Source organism: Brassica rapa, chromosome A09, assembly GCF_000309985.2.
Source record: "Brassica rapa cultivar Chiifu-401-42 chromosome A09, CAAS_Brap_v3.01, whole genome shotgun sequence".
Classification (NCBI taxonomy): domain Eukaryota; kingdom Viridiplantae; phylum Streptophyta; class Magnoliopsida; order Brassicales; family Brassicaceae; genus Brassica; species Brassica rapa.
Window position 1 is genome coordinate 32,902,614 of NC_024803.2, and position 20,244 is coordinate 32,922,857.

General features: G+C 30.8%; 2 protein-coding genes across 2 annotated transcripts; both read left to right on the top strand.

Annotated features, from left to right (window-relative positions):
- The first annotated feature begins 816 nt into the window (after positions 1-816).
- On the top strand, positions 817-11,969 carry LOC103841026 (protein SHI RELATED SEQUENCE 1). Its single transcript, XM_009117538.3, has 2 exons — positions 817-8,370; positions 8,879-11,969. Exons 1-2 carry the CDS (start codon positions 7,671-7,673, stop codon positions 9,277-9,279), a joined length of 1,101 nt encoding a protein of 366 aa, XP_009115786.3. The 5' UTR covers positions 817-7,670; the 3' UTR covers positions 9,280-11,969.
- Positions 11,970-12,361: 392 nt separating this feature from the next.
- On the top strand, positions 12,362-18,699 carry LOC103841027 (probable methyltransferase PMT27). The gene is made up of 5 exons (XM_033281082.1): positions 12,362-14,900; positions 14,978-15,127; positions 15,485-15,866; positions 15,942-16,584; positions 16,654-18,699. Exons 1-5 carry the CDS (start codon positions 13,446-13,448, stop codon positions 16,868-16,870), a joined length of 2,847 nt encoding a protein of 948 aa, XP_033136973.1. The 5' UTR covers positions 12,362-13,445; the 3' UTR covers positions 16,871-18,699.
- The last annotated feature ends 1,545 nt before the right edge of the window (positions 18,700-20,244 follow it).

Consider the following 20,244-nt stretch of genomic DNA (forward strand, 5'->3'; position numbering starts at 1 on the left):
AGGCAGTGAAAAACTTTTATTGAGTTTTGGTGAATTAATTTTCACAAATCTAATCTAATATATTTCATTATATTAGAAAATTAATTCACCAAAAGTATAAAACTATCTTACGAGGGATATACAAATCCATAAATCTAATTTGATAATAAAGGAATAAAAACCATTGTCTCAAATTGAAAAAAACGATCGATTGTTATAATTTAAATAATTATAGTATACAGTTGTATATTGGTGGCAGAATAGTCTTAGGATAGCATAACACTGAGCCAATAAGATTTTTCTAACAAACAATACTGTTTTTACTTCCTCAAAAAAGACTACAAAACTTATTCTTTAATTTTTTTTAAAAAATATATATATTTCATTTTCTTCGCATATATGTAAGGAGAATTTACTAAATATGACTCAAAACTTGATTTTAACTCCAAAAGTATTCCAACTTGAATCAAATTCAAAAATAACACAAAAGACTAGTGAAATTACAACAAACTCTTTATGACCAAACAAAAAACCATAATTTATTTTTACAAATATAACCCCGTAATGTCTTATAAGATTTTGTAAGTGTTCTGAGGTTCTTTAAGTTTCCTGTCTTCTCATATATTATATCTTAAAAATAATTTACAAATTTTGTAAAAAATATTTTAATAGGGAAAAAATTGAAATCATGTAATTATAAACAGTTGTAATTGATATAAATTAAAATATAATAAAATTGAATTGTTTTCAACATAGATGAGTGAAAGTAGTGAGTCATAATATTATTTGATTTAGGGTTTGGCAACATATGTTATAGTATTATATGTATTCTTAGGGTTAGATTTTGGAAGTTTAACATTTTTTTGAAAAATTAAAATTTGACATATATGTGTTTAGTTTTGTGTATATTAAACATTTTTTAAGTTTAATGAAGTGTTTGTTTCTATTTAATTAATTATTTGAGATTAGGATTTGTATTTCGGGTCTAGACGACTTTGAGGAAGTCTTTTGGTGATTAGTTTTCTGCTAAAATATTTTAGTTTCCCGCTAAAAGTATTTTACTTTCTATAAGACTTTCAAGTAAGTTTCTTAGGAACTCTTCTATTAGAATACTTATTGGAAAGTCTTCTCAATCAAAAGAAATTTAACCTTATTAAAATTTTTGTGTCTCTTTATAAAGTTTTTTTGCACATTATCTCTCTTTCTCTCAAATGACTGCAACAAAAAGTGTAATGTTTCTCATTCTAAAACTTTTCAACATCTGTCTAATCTCTTTGAACTTAAAAACATCAATCATTATATCAATTTATAGTTATTTTATGTCTTCTCATTGATTTATTTTGTTTTTGTAGGTTTTTTATTACATGGTTTTCATCTTCCATTCCTTTAAATGTAGATCTTTAAATCATATTTTCTTATTTGGTAACCTATTTTGCTTAAAGCTCTTAACTTTTGAAAATTCTTTTGGTTGTTTTAAACTCTTACCTTATTTTTGAAGTTTTTCTATGTTAAACACAATAACACAAAAAATTAGTCAAATTTACTACAACTAACGGAGAAATCTTCTTAAGAAAACTTAGTCAAATTCACAAAAGATCAAAAATTACATTATTTCAAACCTATAACAGTTTCACTAGAAGTCTTTTAGGAAGTCTTCCGGAAGACTTCTTTTCAGAAATTTTTTCGGAAGACTTAAAATTCAACAGGAAATTTAAATATAAAAGGGAAATTTAAGCGGGAATCTCAAATTTTAAATGAAAATTAAAATTTCAAATTTCATGAAAGTTAAAAAGTATATCTTATGATCTAAGAAAACACATTAAACCATATGACTTGATATTCTTGAAGTTACTTAACACTTTTGAAAGTTAGAAAATATATATCTTAAAGTTGAAAATACAAGTTTTACAAGAACTAACGTAGAAGACTTCTAGGAAAATATTCTCTCATTAGCTATAAACATTAATAAGCATTAATGTTGTTAACCTCATAATTATCACCAATTAAGTTATGAATTTCATTCAGGATCCCCAATATTGACTAATATACATGAATTAAAAGGAAAATATTCAAAAATCTTTATAGTTTTAGAGAAAATAAAAATTTATTAAATGTTGACGTAGAGGACTTCCAGGGAAGTCGTCCGGAAGACTTACATAAAAGTCTTCCGTTCAATGCATAGGTTAGTTTTTCAATTGACTTTATGTGTCAGAAATTTGTCTTTTCGTAGACGACTTACTTAGAAGATGTCTAGGATAAACATATTAGTTTTGGATTTGACCGGATTGTGTGAGAAATTTGATGTTTCCTAGACGACTTACACGAAAATCGTCCAACAGAAAAATAAAATTTAGATTTTTTTTTCTAGACGACTTCCATGTAAGTCGTTTCAGGTTGCTTCTGTAATTGAAAAATAAAACTTAAATATTTTATTTTATCCGAACGACTTCTATGTATGTCTTCCGATAGAAGACTTACACATAAGTCTTCTGTAATAACCAAGGTTTGACCAAAATCTCGAAAATAAAATCTTGGAAGACTTCCGTGTAATTCATCTACCGGAAGACTTACATGGAAGTCGTCCTCATAAAATTAAATATTTAAATTTTATTTTTCTGTTGCAAAAGTAGCCTGAAATGACTTACTTGGAAGTCGTCTAGTAAAAATTAAATATCTAATTTTTATTTTTGTGTTGGACGACTTCCGTATTAGTCGTCTAGGAAAAGTCAAATTTCTAACACAATTCGGTTAAATCCAAAACTAACCTTTTTATCCTAGACGACTTAAAGTCTTCTCTAAATTTTATTAAAACAAAGAAAACCGAAAGACTTCGAGAGAAGTCATCTATAAAAGACACACATAAAGTCAATTGTGAAACTAACCTATGCATTGAATAGAAGACTTCAGTGTAAGTCTTCTCCGACGAGAAGAAGTCTTCTGACGCACAGATCTGGAAAAAAATTGATTTCATAGCTTTAACCAGTGAGATAACTTGTTTAGCTTATCCAACCACACAATACCACACAATACTTCACCACCAAAGCAACCTACTTGTTAATGTCCATGAATCATGAGCTTGAATGGTTCTATGAACCTTAAAAAATTTAGAATCAAAATCTTGTGGATGAATATAGAGATAAAGTGAAAGAGATGTTGTTGTTAGTTCTTAAGAAATAAGATAGAAAGAGTCAAAATTGATTTTTAGGTGCATTAAGAGATTCAAATTGGTTGTTCAAGGTGGTTGGTGTATTGATGAAAATGACAATATTGTAAATACCTAAAGAAGATGAGGATGAGAAAGTAAAAAAACTTATTTTTGAAAAAAATAATAATAATAATTGCATTTTCGTAAATAATATACACTTTTTGGGTAAATAGGACAAATAAAAGTTCTAAAAAAATCATGAGTTAATTTTGTGTTTGATTTTGAATTTTGAGTCATATTTGCAAAAAAACCCTATATTTAAAATATTTTAAAATTCAATATATATATATATATATTATTTTACGTGATTATTTATTTTCTATAATATTAAACTAATAAAATTAAATTAAAAATTTTAATTTTCAAATTTATAATTTATCATTACTACTTCAAATTTAAATAGGAAAAACCAAAGATGTATCTATATATATGTTATTAATTACAAGTTATTCGTTGGAAATTATGTTAATGTTTTTGCTTAGAGCATCTAAAAACACTATATTGAAGTTTGAAAAACTTTGTATTTGAAGTTTAAATATGTTATTCTCCAAAAAAAAACTTCGAGTTTAGTTTAAAAATTATATTTATTATGATTTTTATATTCGCCATAATTAATTTAAATACATAAAACTCTATAAATAATTATCACATATATAAAATATTATATAAATATTAATTAATAGAATGTTACACTAAAATTTAAAATTTTCAATAGAAATACATATTTAAATATTAAATTATAATTAAAATATTATATTATTTTATAAAATTATTTCCGTAATGCTTTCATATGATCAACTAGGGCATTTGTTAAGTTCTTTTTTTTAATATTGTTGTTATTTAAATCTAGTTTAAAAAAATTAAAATCTTATTTTAGTTTATTTATTTATTTAGTTTATGTGTGAACTTAATAAACTTAATATATTTATGAAATATAAATTTTTTAAGAATGAATCGATACACGGAAAAATATTTAAAATCATAAATTTGATATGTTATTATAAAGATTAACATGTAAATAAAAATATGAAATTTTAAATTTTAAATTTTAAATAGTGATTTTTCATATTTGAAATTTTACTAAAATTTTCATATTCAAAATTGTACTGTGTTTTTGGAGATTTTCTTAGTTAAACGAAAATATAATTATAATTTAGATTTCATTGGAAAAAGTGAAACTAGGGCTTTGATTAGTAACCCTGAAAAATGGTGGAATCGCATTTGAGATGCGATTACGCAAATATTTTACCAATCACAAAAATAATGTGGAATGAAAAAAAATTCTTTGCAAACAAAATATGAAGAAAAAAATTTCAGTAAGCGAAAAAATGAGTTTTTGTTGATTATTGATTAAATCAACTATTTCACATAATATTAAATTATATGATAATACCATTTAAAATTTTTAAATAAATAGCAAAATAATTTTTAATGATAAATAGTTGTGTTGTAACTATACTATAATTTTTATAATATTATAAGATGGCAATCTATTATTAAAATTGTATTAAAAATAAGCTAAATATTTTTAATACAGAGTATTTTAGTTATTTTCAAAAATTTGTAGTAATTATTTTAGTTATTGATATTTGTTTTTTATTTAATAAAATATTTTAATCAATCTAATATGTATTCTACCATTTTGCTAGTTTAAATTTTTTTCGCAGCTTAATTAATTTTTTCACAACTTGACTATTTATTCCACGGTTCCATGAGTAAACTATGTTTACTATCCGAGCCTAGATAAGTCATCCATATTGATGTCTCTCTAGAAAATTAATCGGACTTTGACCTTCGATATTTCAAATTATTTTAGTGAGAACAGTAATTCGTTGATTGTACAGCTTTTTAAATGATTGAGAAAACTTAATAAATGAACTTGTAAATAAATCACCGAAGCTTAGGGCTGCGAGTCGGTGCTTTTAGCCTGTAATGAAACTATTCACTCAATTCTCATTTTTGAGTATAATATTCATAAGTTTACCATTTACCCCCTCCAATTAGTCAACTCTCTCCACTTAAACAATCTTTTAAATGTCCCATCTTCAATTTAACCTCTGTTTACATGACTCTCATACCTGCTTATTTCTCTAGATTTTGATTTATCGCAACATAATTGTTTGTGCCGTTATTCTCAGGCAATTCAAGAATTTATAATTACAGTGATTAATTAATTAGGAAGCATGATGCTCACGGCACGGGCATAGAGACATGTGTTTGTCTGTATATGACTGTGTATTCATACAAAGATAATGCGGAACATAGGGCACCGCACCTCAATAGAATCGTCCGTTTGTCTCTACAAGAGAGGGTACATTTTCTAATTTGTACATAAATGTGTGCATACTAGTAGTTTTGTTTCCTCGGAAACATGGACAAAAGCATTTGCTTTCCAGCTAAAACTTTATACACTAAATTTAAGCCACAGGTGCAAATCTGCACCTAAATTGATATCTTCAAAAGATTATGGGCATATGGATAATCTGAACAATATAATAATAATAATAATAGTAATCAATGTATTGCCATTTTTAAATAAGTAGTGACTTATTTAGTCCACATGTTTATCTTCTTGCTGAGGATTTTCGAAACCTTGATTTAACTAACCCTCATTGTTAGTATATGCGCTACCTCGTCCACTAATAATTGTTTTGAAAGGTTTGATTACCAATGATCTCACATTTGCTAAGCCGTTAGATAAAAAAACAGATCTCACATTTGCTAAAATAAGGGGCTTTTGACAAGGTTTCGTACTCAGTTCTAGATCATGGTTAGGAGGTCTAACTAATAGGTCACAGAATATACAACTATCTTTATTTAAAATCATAAAACTATCTTAGGATAGTCAAAAATAGATTTGTGACACCATAAGAGCTTGTCATTAGTAGGAACTAAATGGGGTTTCATAATGTAAAATTAAAATTGATTGGCTATCTCAAATTTGAGAAACTTATATGATAAATTATTAGACTAAGAACACTCTAATATAAAAATAAATTTTAAAAAACAAGCCAAAATAAAACATAGAAAAACTTAATTTTGAGTTGTTCATCTAATATTTAATAATTAGCTAGTAAAATATGTTAATTTTTATTAGATAATTGAGATACATTTAGTTTTAGGACTGCCTCAGAGCAAGAGCATTAGAGGTTCAAGAGGGAGGTTCACACGTTTTACGAGAAAAAAAAATATTAAAAAAAGCAAAAGTGATGAACTCACCCCTTCTCACCTCTTCTGCATGATACCCTCTCTCCTAAAGTTCATCACTGTAGCGCGGGCCCCACGACACGTGGCGGCCCGCGATTGGTCAATTTTTTTTTTTTTTTTTTTTTTTAAAAAATCAAAATGAAAAAAAGAAAAACTTTAATAATAAAAAATTAAGAAGGTGAACCCCAAAGGGGGGGTTCACTGATGCTCATGCTCTCAGTGCTAAAAACAGTTAAAGTTTCTAAGAAAAGAAATAATAGTGTAATGATATAAATATATATAAATATTATTTAAATGAATGTCATATGTCATTTGAAAGTCTCACCAGTATTTTAAAAGTTCTCAAACGAAAACCTTTCACTATTTTCACATGCTTATTATTATTATTATTATTATTATTATTATTATTAGTTTTAAAATACTAGATACTAGTTCTTTTAAATTTCTGGGATGAACATGCTTTTCGATTATCAAGTTTGAAATTTTTACGAATAATATTTTTAGAATTCATGGGATGATCATTTGAAAATTTTACTCCTTTAAGGATAATTAGTTAGTTCTTTTTTTTTTATAACGACTAGTTAGTTCATTTTAACAAAACAAAACATATAAAAATTTGCAAAATGTAAGAGAAAAGGGGAAAGAAACAACGGGTTTCCGGGAAGAAACGACAAAGAAGAAAAATACCATTGGTGCCGACGTGACAAAACAATAGCCGTTGGATCATAAACGATCAACGATAAGAGATTAATGTTCTAGCGGGTGTGGCAATTTTGAAGTGACTAGTGAGAGGTGTAAAACAAAAATAAAGAAAAAAGATGTTTTGCAAAATCTAGAAAACAAAGGAAAAGAGAGGAGGAGACAGAGAATTAAATTAGAGGAGCAGAGTGGAGAGAGAGATATTAAGGTTATGGCGGCGTTGCAGAGCGCGAGAAAGGCCATGAAACCCTCTCTCTGATCTCTCTCTTTCTTCCCCTTCTTCTTTCTCTCTGTGTGTTTCTTAAATACTCTCTCTTCTCTCGTACCGACAAACGAGCTTGCCTTTTTACCACACCCTTAAAAGCTGTACTCAACTTCAATTTCAATAACACTACAAACCCGGAGAGAATGAACTCTCTACCTAAACCCTAGTTTTCCTCTCTCCCCTATAGTCTCAAAGATCTAAGCGAGAAAGTTAAAAAAGATCTAGAGCGAGAGTCTTTTTGTTTCATTTTTTTCTTCTAAATATCTGATTGGAGAGCGGTGGTATGGGTAGTGGTTGTGGTGGTGTTGCCGGTGAATGGCGGGTTTTTTCTCGTTAGACGGTGGAGGAGGCAGAGGCGGAGGAGGAAACGGTCAAGAAGAACACAGGACCAACACGAATCCTCCTCCGCCTGTATCTGACTCTTGGCTTTGGTACAGAAACCCTAACGTCAACGCAAACGCAAACGCAAACGCGAACGCTCCTTCCTCTTCAAACGCTGCTGCTTTAGGCACCCTTGAGCTATGGCAAAACCACAACCAGCAAGAAATCATGTTCCAGCATCAACAGCATCAGCAAAGGTTGGATCTATACTCCTCCGCCGCTGGTTTAGGAGTAGGACCAAGCAGCCATAGCCAATTCAATATCTCCGGCGAAACTTCAAACGCCGGCGCCGGAGGAACGGCTGCGGCGGCACTCATGATGATGCGAAGCGGCGGAGGAGGAGGAACCGGTGTGAGCTGTCAAGACTGTGGGAATCAGGCCAAGAAAGACTGCGCTCACGTTAGGTGTCGAACTTGCTGCAAGAGCCGTGGCTTCCAGTGTCCTACTCACGTGAGGAGCACGTGGGTTCCTGCCGCCAAACGCCGTGAGAGACAACAGCAGTTAGGCACGGTTCAGCCTCAAACGCACCTGCCACGCGGTGATAGCGGCGTACCGAAACGCCTACGGGAAAATTTACCGGCAACTTCTTCGTCTCTTGTCTGCACTCGCGTACCTACTCATCACAACGCTTCAGGTATACTATACATGTATATAGAATATAAATATCAGTAAATTATTAGATATGTAAGGAAATAATGAAATGCAATATTGCAGTTGTTATAATTTGAAGTAGCGATTGGGATCAGCCTTCAAAACCAAATAAAACCCTATTTGTATAAGTTTTCTTGAAAGAGATAAGTTTATATACACACGCATAAATATATAAATATTTGTAATTTAGTTTTGATTTATGAAAATACTGTTTTGGAGTAAACACTGACGATTAGATTGACAGGAACAAGCTGTTCTCATCGATGTTGAAATCTGTATTCTTTCTTTAATTCCCTGCACCTTCTTTTCCGTGACCTGAATTTTCGAAGAATATTTTTTTTCTTGTGACTGAAATTTTCAAAGAATATATGAATACTAATGTTTTATTATATACTCCTATTTAATAATCAAACATGCGATTAATCTCTAATAAAAACTTTTACTTTGTTTTAATGTATTTTTTTTTTGTCAATTGTTTTAATATAATTTAGGTTTGGAGGTTGGAGATTTCCCAGCGGAGGTGAGCTCACCGGCAGTGTTTAGATGTGTGCGAGTGAGCTCAGTGGAAGACGGAGAAGAAGAGTTTGCTTACCAAACAGCTGTAAGCATCGGTGGTCACGTTTTTAAAGGCATTCTCTACGACAACGGTCCTGGAAGTATTGGTGGCGGTGGCTACAACGTTGGTGAGAGCTCTTCTGGTGGCGGAGGAGCTCAGCAGATGAATCTCATAACAGCTGGATCTGTGACGGTTGCAACCGCTTCTTCCTCCACTCCAAACGCTGGTGGTATTGGCGGCTCCTCCGCGGCTTACACTGATCCAGCCGCTCTTTATCCAACTCCGATCAACACTTTCATGGCCGGTACACAATTCTTTCCCAACCCAAGATCATGATGGAAATCTGACATAATGCAACGTAACTCTATTTAATTCTTAGAATGATATTAGGGTTTTAAAACCGTTAATTGTCTGTTTATGCTTCTTCTGGACACTCAAAGTTGTTGCAGTTTTAGGGTTTTTAAAACGGAAATTTAATTCAAATAATATAATCTTCGTATTATAATGATTTCGTGAGGATAATGTCATTAAAATGATGGGAGCACATTATAGCCCTTGTTGTCTGAATCTTTGTTTCATTAATGTGTCTGTTTCTTGTTTGTGTCACACGTAACCTAAGAATCCGGAGATAATGTTCCTTATCTTTATATCAACTTTCTATCCAGTAACCAATAGAAAAATCGTTAAATATGTGTTGTATATATTATACGTACAATTTAGTTTCTTCAGCCATGGTTTCAGTTACTGCGATTATGATATGGCCTGTGCCCATCCATGCATTTAATGATATTCAAATTCTATTATTTGTTTATTACTAGTAGTAATTCATATGTGCCATAATTGACATGTGATATAATCAGAGAAAGTGACAAGATGAGTATATATTTGTATGTTAGAAGAGCGACATGTAGAGATGTGACATGAGGGTGCGTTCTACAATGGACGTTGTCTAACCTAATTAATAAATCATCCGTCCTTTGCATTAGTCATTTGATTAATGAGCATTTTTTAAGTTTAATTTTACAATAATGTTTTCTTTATTCTTTCATGTAGAATGTGTTGACTCGAAAATACTCCTAATAAATTTCTCTGTTTTCTAAAAAGTGGTGTCGTTTAATGATCTGTTTATTTGTCAAAAAATGATCCGAATGTCACTATTCATAAGAAAATATTTAAATCGTTTCTAATTTAATTAATGAAATTATAAACTTTGATGTAATTTAATGAGTTAATCAATTTTGTAAGAGTAATAGCAGGTATCTTTTTCTTCTGACTGCATGAAAGTATCATAACGCTATTTACTTTGGAAAAAATCATAATTGAGTATATGTGTACGTTTCTTTATTCTACATAAATAACAATACGTACATGTAAGCTTTACATATATATAATACACACATGTTTTATATTTATAGTTATGTGTAATGTATATTGCATGCACATGTAGATGTGTTGCACACACACAGACCTATATATATATATATAATACTGTGAGATGTTTTGCAGATTCTCATGATGGATTTTAGAATTAGAAATGTTTATGTGGAAGTGGAATGCAGTAGCATCAGTTTCAGATTATTGTGTGGTTAGAACGACATATTTACTCTTCATTCCTATGCTTTTCATCAATCAATGCGGTTTTGCCTCATTCAAAAACAAATAAATCCTCTTCTTATTCTCTTCAATTTATGTGATTTATGGCCGAACTATCTAGTTTCACATTATTTTAACTTAGCCTTCTTGAGCTACATTATGTTTATTTAAAAGCAAATAAACCCTTTTGTGTTTCGAAAAAAAAAATTATGGGTAAAAGTGGAAGAGAAAAGATCTGATTTGAGCCTCATCACATTGTCTGCTATCTGACTTTGATCTAGTCGTGGAGTGTTCGAACCATAAGGTCCATAACTATTGATATAAGATTAACTGACATCAACCAAAAAACACTCGATACTATTATATGGAGTTGGTGAAGCTAAATGCCTAATGCAATTTGTGGATTGCGTGAGAACATTATATAATCGATCGAATTGGTCCATTCAAATAGTGCTGCCGTCCCATCGGCCTTCTCACTCCGACTTTTACTCCGTGCCGTATCCCACTTTTTCTTTAATTATGTAGCAAATTATATATTTTTTAGTAAACCCACAAGTTATAATATTTTCTAGCTAATAATGTTTTTACTTATATGTACATTTGATGTCTTGTACTCGGAAACTTATTACGATTTACAAACCTCAAGGTCCACAACACTATTGTACACATTCATTTTAATAGTATCTCAAAACCAGCAGTAAAATATTAAAGCATTTGAATTTGCGACTGAAATTAAGAAGGTGATCAAGTATTAGTAAACTAAAACAATATCCTGTAATCAATGGGGATATTGGTGCTCCAGTTATGCAATGATATTCTACCTATCCAACTCTTACGTTATACAACAAACCCAATTTAAGCACAACTGTATCATATATGATATATATATATCATCGACTATATGGTTAACTAAACCTAATAAAATCTAATCACACTGCACATCCCATAAGAGCGCGCTCCACAAGATCACAGCCCAAATTCTTAACAGAAAATTAAGTTAAGATGATGACACAATAACAACATTAGTAAGCATCACTAGACTCTAAGCTATGGTCACTAGTTATAATTTCATATGATTTATTTGGCGTTGCTTAATTAAAAGTTTAAAGTAAATAGAACATATTTAATCCAATACAAGCAAAGGATTTCAGTGCTACAAGATAACAGTGTTTCAAAAAAAATACGGTTAAAATTCTTTTATTTTTACAGAACAAAAAACTGGTTTCAAAACCGAACAAACAATTAACAAATACTTTGTGATTTTTTTTTTTTTCAAAACTGGCCTCACTTTGTGATTTCTTAAAAAGCTTAATTTACATATTTTGACCATAGATAACCAACAAAACAGAAAAAAAAATCGCAAGAAAACAGAATCCATAAATGCATCTCTAACTTGAAAGAAACCTCAGAATGAATCTATTTATTGGTAAATAGAAATCGTTATAATACTATGCGGCTATGCCAACAGTAGAAAAAAGAAACAATATCTATCTTATTAAAACTCAAGTACAAAATGAAATTGTTTGGCACATTGAATAATAGTTAAAAAAATAGTACTGTTTGGAAACATAGATAGTAGTAAGTTAGAAAAAAAATAATGAGCTTATGCTACTAAAAAAAATTTAAAGTCCATTACATTATATTAAAAAGTAATGGGTCTATGTTACTTGATATATATATTCAAATCAAAATAATAATTTAAACTTGATTTATATCAAAAATTCATTCAAAAATATACATATATTCAAAATTTGATTTTTACTAACATATTTTCCAATAACTATTATAAAAATGTTTTCAATATACATAATAAAAATACAATACAAAGCCCAATTTCAAACACCAACTTAAATTATGGTTTTTATATTTCATATTAAATTTTAAAATATAATATATGTGATTATTTATATGATTGTACGTATAAAATATTATTAATTATAAGAAAACTTATTTGATGGTACGTATAAAATACGATTAATTATATGTTAACACATATTTTGTAACCTATGATAACACATATATGGATATATATATATATATATAATAGTGATTATGGGTGGGCGTTCGGATTCGTTTTCGGCTCTTTTTGGGATTTCGTGTTCAGTTCAGATCTTTGAGAATTTGGTTCTGATTTGGATAACCAATTTAAATAGGTTTAGTTTGAATATTTGGATAGAGAATTAATAATTATTTAAGTATTTTTAGAGTTTTGAGTATTTTTTTATCTATTTAAGATATTTACGTTTAATTATTTGTATATATTTTCAAGCATTTATGCAAACTTAAAAGTATCATATATATTCTGGATGTTTTGATATATATTAAATATAAAAATAATTAATATATATAAGTATATAAATCTATGTTGGATACCCAAAATAATTCGGTTCGGATCGGATTAGGTTTCAATTCTTCAAATACCAAAATTTTGAATAATTCGGATAATCAATTCTGGTTTGGATTTAGTACTACTTATTCGGATTAGGATCGGTTCGATTCTTCAAATTCGAGTTTTTTACCCAACCCTAAATAGTGACATAAAAAACAAATAGCATCATATTTTTTTTAAAAATACACCCGCACGGGTGTGCGGGTAAAAATCTAGTTGTCATTATGTTTTAACATTTCCTTAACTAGAGGTTACCGTTTAGCAGCACATCATTTTATGGTTTGAATTCTCCATAGACAAACATGAGACACAAAGACCATAAACTAAAATTAGAGATATGATACTGAAAGTCCCATGTCCGACTCTATAGGATCTTTGATTCAGTCTTGTGTCTTTACAACCTCTCTTTTTCTCTTCTATTTTTACTTTTTTCAACTACCATTTTACTCCTTCATTTATTTGTTCTCTTCTCCATCTTTTCTTTCTTTCTCTCCACAAACAATACAATAAAACAGTAAAAATGGCATTCGGAAAAGGACGTGGAAACAAACGCACTTCTACATCGTCCTATGCATCGACTATTACAATGGTCGTCTTTGTAGCTTTATGTGTCGTTGGTGTATGGATGCTTTCTACCAATTCCTTTATTCCGTCACAGATCACACAAGCTACAACTCGAACGGTCATCGCAGAGACGGAGAGGAGTGATGTGTCTGCCTCTTCAAACGGTAACGAAGAACCCGAACCAACAAAACCGGAGTCTGATGAGCATCCAACGTTTCAGGACAATCCAGGAAAGCTTCCAGATGATGCCGTAAAGTCTGAAGACGAACAACAAAAGTCAGCAAAAGAGAAGACAAACTCAAAGGCAGGAGATGAGGGAGAGCGACAGAATCAAAAACAAGAAACCGAGACACAACAGAACAATGAGAAAGAGAATAAGAAGAACGATGAGGGTCAAGTGAAAGAAGTTGTTAAAGAGTTTGAGAAAGAACAAAAGGAACAACGTGAAGAGGACGCTGGGAGTCAACCAGGTAACAACAAAGGGACACAAGAGCAAGAGAATGTACAAGGAAAAGACATGCAGGACGTGAAACAAGGGCAAGATCAGGATTCTAATACTGACGTGACGTATACAGATGCGACCAAAGAAGAACTACCTTTGGAGGTGGGGAAGAGATATGCTTCACAGAAGTCAAAGGATCAAGAAAACGGACAGCAACAACAACAACAAGAGGATCAAAACTCCAAAAATGAAGAAAACGGGCAACAACAACTAGATGATCAAAACTCAAAGAATGAAGAAAACGGACAGCAACAACAACAAGAGGATCAAAACTCAAAGAATCAAGAAAACGGACAGCAACAACAACAAGAGGGTCAAAACTCAAAGAATGAAGAAAACGGACAACAACAACAACAACAACAACAACAAGAGGATCAAAACTTAGGGAAGGAAGAGAGCGGACAGCAAAACATGGAGAACAACAACATGGTTAATGATGAAAACGTGAAGGAGCAGAAGAACATGAAGGATGAGAATGGACAACAAGACGAACAAAGCACAACAAAGGAAGAAAACGTGGAGCAGCAACAAGCAGAGCAAAAAGATGAGAAAAAACAAGAAGGCGCAGGAGCGAGCGGGTTTGGTTCTGGAATACCAAAAGAATCTGCAGAATCACAGAAGTCATGGAAGAGTCAAGCAACAGAGTCTAAGGACGAGAAACAAAGACAGACATCTGAATCAAACAATGCAGATAGTATAATGACTGGAAAAGCATGGGAGTTGTGCAATGCAACTGCAGCTTATGATTATATACCATGCCTAGACAACGAAGAAGCTATAAAGAAACTGACAAGTAGAGGACATTTTGAGCATAGAGAGAGGCATTGCCCAGAAGACCCACCAACTTGTCTTGTCTCTCTCCCAGAAGGGTATAAGGAGTCCATCAAGTGGCCTGAAAGCAGAGACAAGGTACATGATACGAATCCAAATAAGTTTTTTTTTTAAATGTGAAATAGACAAATGTTGACTTACTTGTGATCTAGTAGATATGGTATCACAATGTCCCACACACAAAGCTAGCAGAGGTGAAAGGGCATCAGAACTGGGTGAAGGTCACTGGCGAGTTCTTGACGTTTCCTGGTGGTGGAACACAGTTCATCCATGGAGCTCTTCATTATATAGATTTTCTTCAGCAGGTGAACTGATCTCTTGATTTCAGGATGACATTTAAAACTGCACTAAGCAAATATATAAAGTATAACTAAGATAAATACCCTTAAAAAAGCACTAAACCAACTTTTTGTTCAAAATAGCACACAAGTAAAAAAATCTTTAAAATAACATTCACTGAAAAATAAAAAAAATAAAAAAATTTATATACCTGTACATATTTAGATTTAGGATGTAGGGTAATTAAATGTTTTTATTGATTAACAAAATACTAGTGTAGAGATTTTTTTCTTTAAATGTTATTTTTGCGACCAAAATTAAAAAAGTGCTATTTATGAGAATTACCCTAAATCTAATGCATCTTTTCTTTTTCTCTATGGCAGTCTGTAAAAAACATTGCGTGGGGTAAAAGTACTCGGGTTGTACTGGATGTTGGATGTGGGGTGGCGAGCTTTGGTGGTTTCCTCTTTGAAAGAGATGTTATAGCAATGTCTCTTGCACCAAAAGATGAACATGAAGCTCAAGTTCAGTTTGCTCTTGAACGGAAGATTCCAGCAATCTCTGCGGTGATGGGCACTAAGCGATTACCATTCCCAAGCAGAGTGTTTGACCTTATCCACTGCGCACGTTGTAGAGTCCCCTGGCACAATGATGGTGGCATGCTTCTTCTGGAACTTAACCGGATGCTTAGACCAGGAGGTTATTTTGTGTGGTCAGCAACACCAGTTTACCAGAAGCTTGAAGAAGATGTCCAAATATGGAAAGGTATGGTTTGAATTATAAAAGTGTTCTCCTTGTTTTGTTTGTACCACTGACGCTGACATGTTTTGAGTTATGTAGAAATGTCCGCACTGACAAAATCTATGTGCTGGGAACTTGTGACGATCAACAAGGATAAACTCAATGGTATTGGTGCTGCCATCTACCAGAAACCTACTACTAATGAGTGCTATGAGAAACGAAAGCACAAGAAGCCTCCTATGTGTAAAAACAACGATGATTCAAATGCAGCCTGGTATGTACCGCTACAAGCATGCATGCATAAAGTGCCGACCAATGTGGTTGAGAGAGGGAGCAAATGGCCCGTGAGCTGGCCTCGTAGGCTTCAAACACCTCCCTATTGGCTAAACAGCTCTCAAATGGGAATCTATGGGAAGCCAGCTCCACTAGACTTCACTACAGATTATGAACACTGGAAGCACGTTGTTAGCAAAGTATACATGAAAGAAATGGGAATCAGCTGGTCTAATGTGAGGAATGTAATGGATATGCGAGCTGTCTATGGAGGGTTTGCAGCAGCTCTAAAAGACTTGCAAGTGTGGGTCATGAATGTTGTAAACATAAACTCACCAGATACATTACCTATAATCTACGAGAGAGGCTTGTTTGGAATATATCATGACTGGTGTGAATCTTTTAGCACATACCCACGAAGCTATGATCTCTTGCATGCAGATCATCTCTTCTCCAAGTTGAAAGCAAGGTAAAATCTCAAGTCTTTTTCAACCTTTTGGTAAAACTTTTTCTTTTAAATTCTTCTATTTTTTTGAAGGTGCAATCTTGTTCCAGTAATGGCAGAAGTGGATAGAATAGTTAGACCAGGAGGCAAACTTATTGTTCGTGATGAAGCCAATGTGATAAGAGAAATAGAGAATATGTTGAAGTCACTGCACTGGGATGTTCATCTAACCTTCTCTAAACACCAAGAAGGAATATTAAGTGCACAAAAAGGATTCTGGAGACCAGATACATCTCAAACTTCCACCTGAGAAAGATGGTAAATCTGCAAACTGAAATAGCAGAAGCAGCATTATATATATTATACATTTATCAACCATATCTATAAGTCTGAACATTCTTGCTTGTTGCTAGAGTTGGATAAAGATTGTCAAGAATAAGCAAATAGTGTTGTTAGTCTTGTTAAACTGTAGACTAATTAGAACAATTTTTTTCTTCACCTATGTCATATAGAAAAGGAAAGCCCAACCAATAAATGAAATTTGTTTTGTATGAAAAGTTATGTACAATAATATATTAGAACAACGGAAATATAAAAGTAAAACCTAATTTTATCAATTTGGTGATTTTTTTTAATATGCGGCATTTAACTTAAAAACTAAATATATAAAATCTGACTCAAAACAAAATTTTACATATAACATTTGTTTCAAAATGTTCTGATCAACCAAATATGTGCTATCCTACAAGGTAATCTCCACTCTAAGACCTTAGGACCATAGATAATGCAAACATAGCCAAATTACTCATCTGTATAGTGGAATTCACCTTGCATCATAAAGGAAGATCATAGATTACATAAATACTATTATGAGTATCTTATACATGGTATATTTTATAGGTCTTTAACATATTGAGTCTTTTTAAATTTGGAATTTTCTTAAAAGCCTAAACTTTTATCAAAATTCAATGGTTCATCTGTAATAGTTGATGATCGATGCATGTTAGAACTTAAATTGCTATATGAAAGAACACAAATATTTGAAGTTAACAAAATATCATATGGTTGATTATTATATTCATATTTGGATATTGTTTTAAAGATATAGGTACACATTACAAAAAAAACAATTAATTAAATCGCTCTTATCTTGAATGAAAAATGATGGTTTGCGAATCTTAATGTTTCTTATTCATTTGATAAGATTTGGTGTATTACAAGAACAAATATGATTTATTCCATTGGGAAATTCTAACCATAAGAATATTTAGCTCAATTTCAAGAATGAAATCAGTAACAATATTCGAAAATTTCAGGGGATCAAAATCATCATAGTAAAAGTAAGCTAAATTTGGAATATCAAAAGTTATGCTTTATTATGAGGCCTATCAAACTATTTAAAGAATAAAATGGCCAAATTGTGGTAATCAGACTAATTATAACTAGAAATATGACAAAAGATGCTATTGAGTATTTAGAGATCACAATGACCAAAATGTATACAATCCAATTTATTTTAAACCATACTTACTTGGCTAGGAGGAACATAGTTGGTTCCATGTTTAGTTGATGGCTTTCAAATGAATATATTTTGATATTGCACTTTACTTTAGTCAGATTAATCATAAATTGTTAGGTTTGTTATGTTTTGGTTGGACTAAACTCAATTTGATATACTTTGTTCCACGATAGCATACATGTACCAATTTTGAGTAATATTATTTTGGTTTATATTCTAATTTCTTATTTGATATAAAAAAATCTAAACATTTGTAAATGATATCCAAGACTCCAACGATATTGCAAGATGTCAAAATTAACTGATCATTTGTCGTTGATGTTTATTTGTTAAAGTGAATCTGAAAACATCAAAACTAACAAAAATAATATATTACAAAGTTAAGACTTTATTGTTCATGCTTTATCATCAACCGATTGGTATTGAAAAACTTTTTGTGTATCAAAACGATAATCCGCGATCGGAAAGCACGAGTTTTTTAGATTATATTATAATACAAAATCTTATTATATCGAAAAATATAAATTTTAACAGTTATATAATCTACGAATTATTTTTTTGAGATTTTATATGCACACTTTTACGTAAGTTTTTTTTAGGCATAAGAATTATATTCGGATAAAAAAATAAACCGAACCGACCCAAAAATATAGGTTTAGTTCAGGTCCAGAGAAGATAATCTATTGGGTTTTTTTGGACCCGCAGGTCTTTGTTTGAGTCCGGGTCCTACTCTACACCCGATCATAAATATGTTGGGTTTATTAGGTATATTTGGATATTTCAAATATGTTTCCGGTATTATGGATCTTTTTTAAGTTTTTGGTTTACGATTATAGTTTTTGATTTCAGATAAATTTTCAAATTAAAAAAAAATTGGGTATTTGGATAAAATTTTGGGTATTTTTCAGTTCATCGTGTCAGATTTTGAATAAAATCTTGAATTTTTAAGTGTTTGATTTTTTTGAGTATTTGTTTGGAGTTTCAAGTACTTTTCGTATTTCAGATTTTTTAGATATTTCAAATTTTTTTAGGATCCTAAATATCCGAACAGATGTGGACTCATTACGTCCATATCTGGTCCAACCTTTTGACATATATTTTTAACGTTATTGTACAAAAACATGGTTGATGAAATATTTTTCTGAGTAAAAGTATCATAAGAAATAATATTAGGATCTGTTAAAAATATTTAAAATATTGTATGGTTAGAATGATTAATGGTATTACCAAAAAAATAATAAATAGTTATACATGACTCTAACAACTTTTTTATATTAGATTTTTAAGACTATTTCCCTTTTAATAGTATTGATTCGTTTTTAAGTGAAAAATATATAAAAGTATAATATTTAAACCAATAATTTTTAAAATCGTGAATAATCCATACTGATATCGTGAAGTCGGGTTGGCTTTAACAGAACCAATGAATTTCTACATTTTTTTGAAGGTAACATGACTATTCATAAAATTCATTTTTAAATATGAAAATATCTACCAAACTATAGACGGTTGAAAGTTTAGTATATGATATGAGATTTTAGTGGGAAATTTTATATATGATATGCTTACTTTATTATAAAGGAAAGAGGAAGTTAGAATGTTCACATATATGTCGTGCATATTCTCTCGGTTTAAATTATATATTATATGATAAAAGTGATAATATAAAACATTAGTTTTAGTGCTTTTACTATTAAAAATTAAAATAGTAAATATAGTAATAGTAATGATTAGGATCTAGGAGTGAGATTTGAATAAATAAAAGAATTGAATAAATTATTGTTAGAAAAATATATAGTAACATATTGTTAGTCTAAATTTAAGGTAAGACCAAAAAATAATGAGTTAAATGAAAGAGTCTAAACAACTTTTATAGGTAGATTTTTTAATACTCTTTCCTTTTAATAGTATTGATATCAGAGGAAAATTGATAATACATTTGAAAAATCTTCAATTGTACAGTCTTGCTAGGACTAATAATGAATCATTCCAAGTGAAAGATACCCTAAACAACAAACATAATATAGAAATCATGATTTTGTAAAAATTGAAACATCTACTGAAAAACATCATTATAATGATCAAAACAAGATTTCTAGCACTAACCAAACATGTTATATGCTACTAAACAATCATTTTTTGTCGATCAACACAAAGAGTCATGT

What these genes read in the sequence shown, in the direction of transcription:
- LOC103841026 (XM_009117538.3), top strand. Translation starts at nt 7,671, where the DNA reads ATGGCGGGTTTTTTCTCGTTAGACGGTGGAGGAGGCAGAGGCGGAGGA. An exon ending in TACTCATCACAACGCTTCAG is followed by an intron (nt 8,371 to 8,878) that starts GTATACTATACA and finishes AATATAATTTAG; the next exon opens with GTTTGGAGGTTGGAGATTTC.
- LOC103841027 (XM_033281082.1), top strand. Translation starts at nt 13,446, where the DNA reads ATGGCATTCGGAAAAGGACGTGGAAACAAACGCACTTCTACATCGTCC. An exon ending in AGATGTCCAAATATGGAAAG is followed by an intron (nt 15,867 to 15,941) that starts GTATGGTTTGAA and finishes TGAGTTATGTAG; the next exon opens with AAATGTCCGCACTGACAAAA. An exon ending in TTCTCCAAGTTGAAAGCAAG is followed by an intron (nt 16,585 to 16,653) that starts GTAAAATCTCAA and finishes ATTTTTTTGAAG; the next exon opens with GTGCAATCTTGTTCCAGTAA.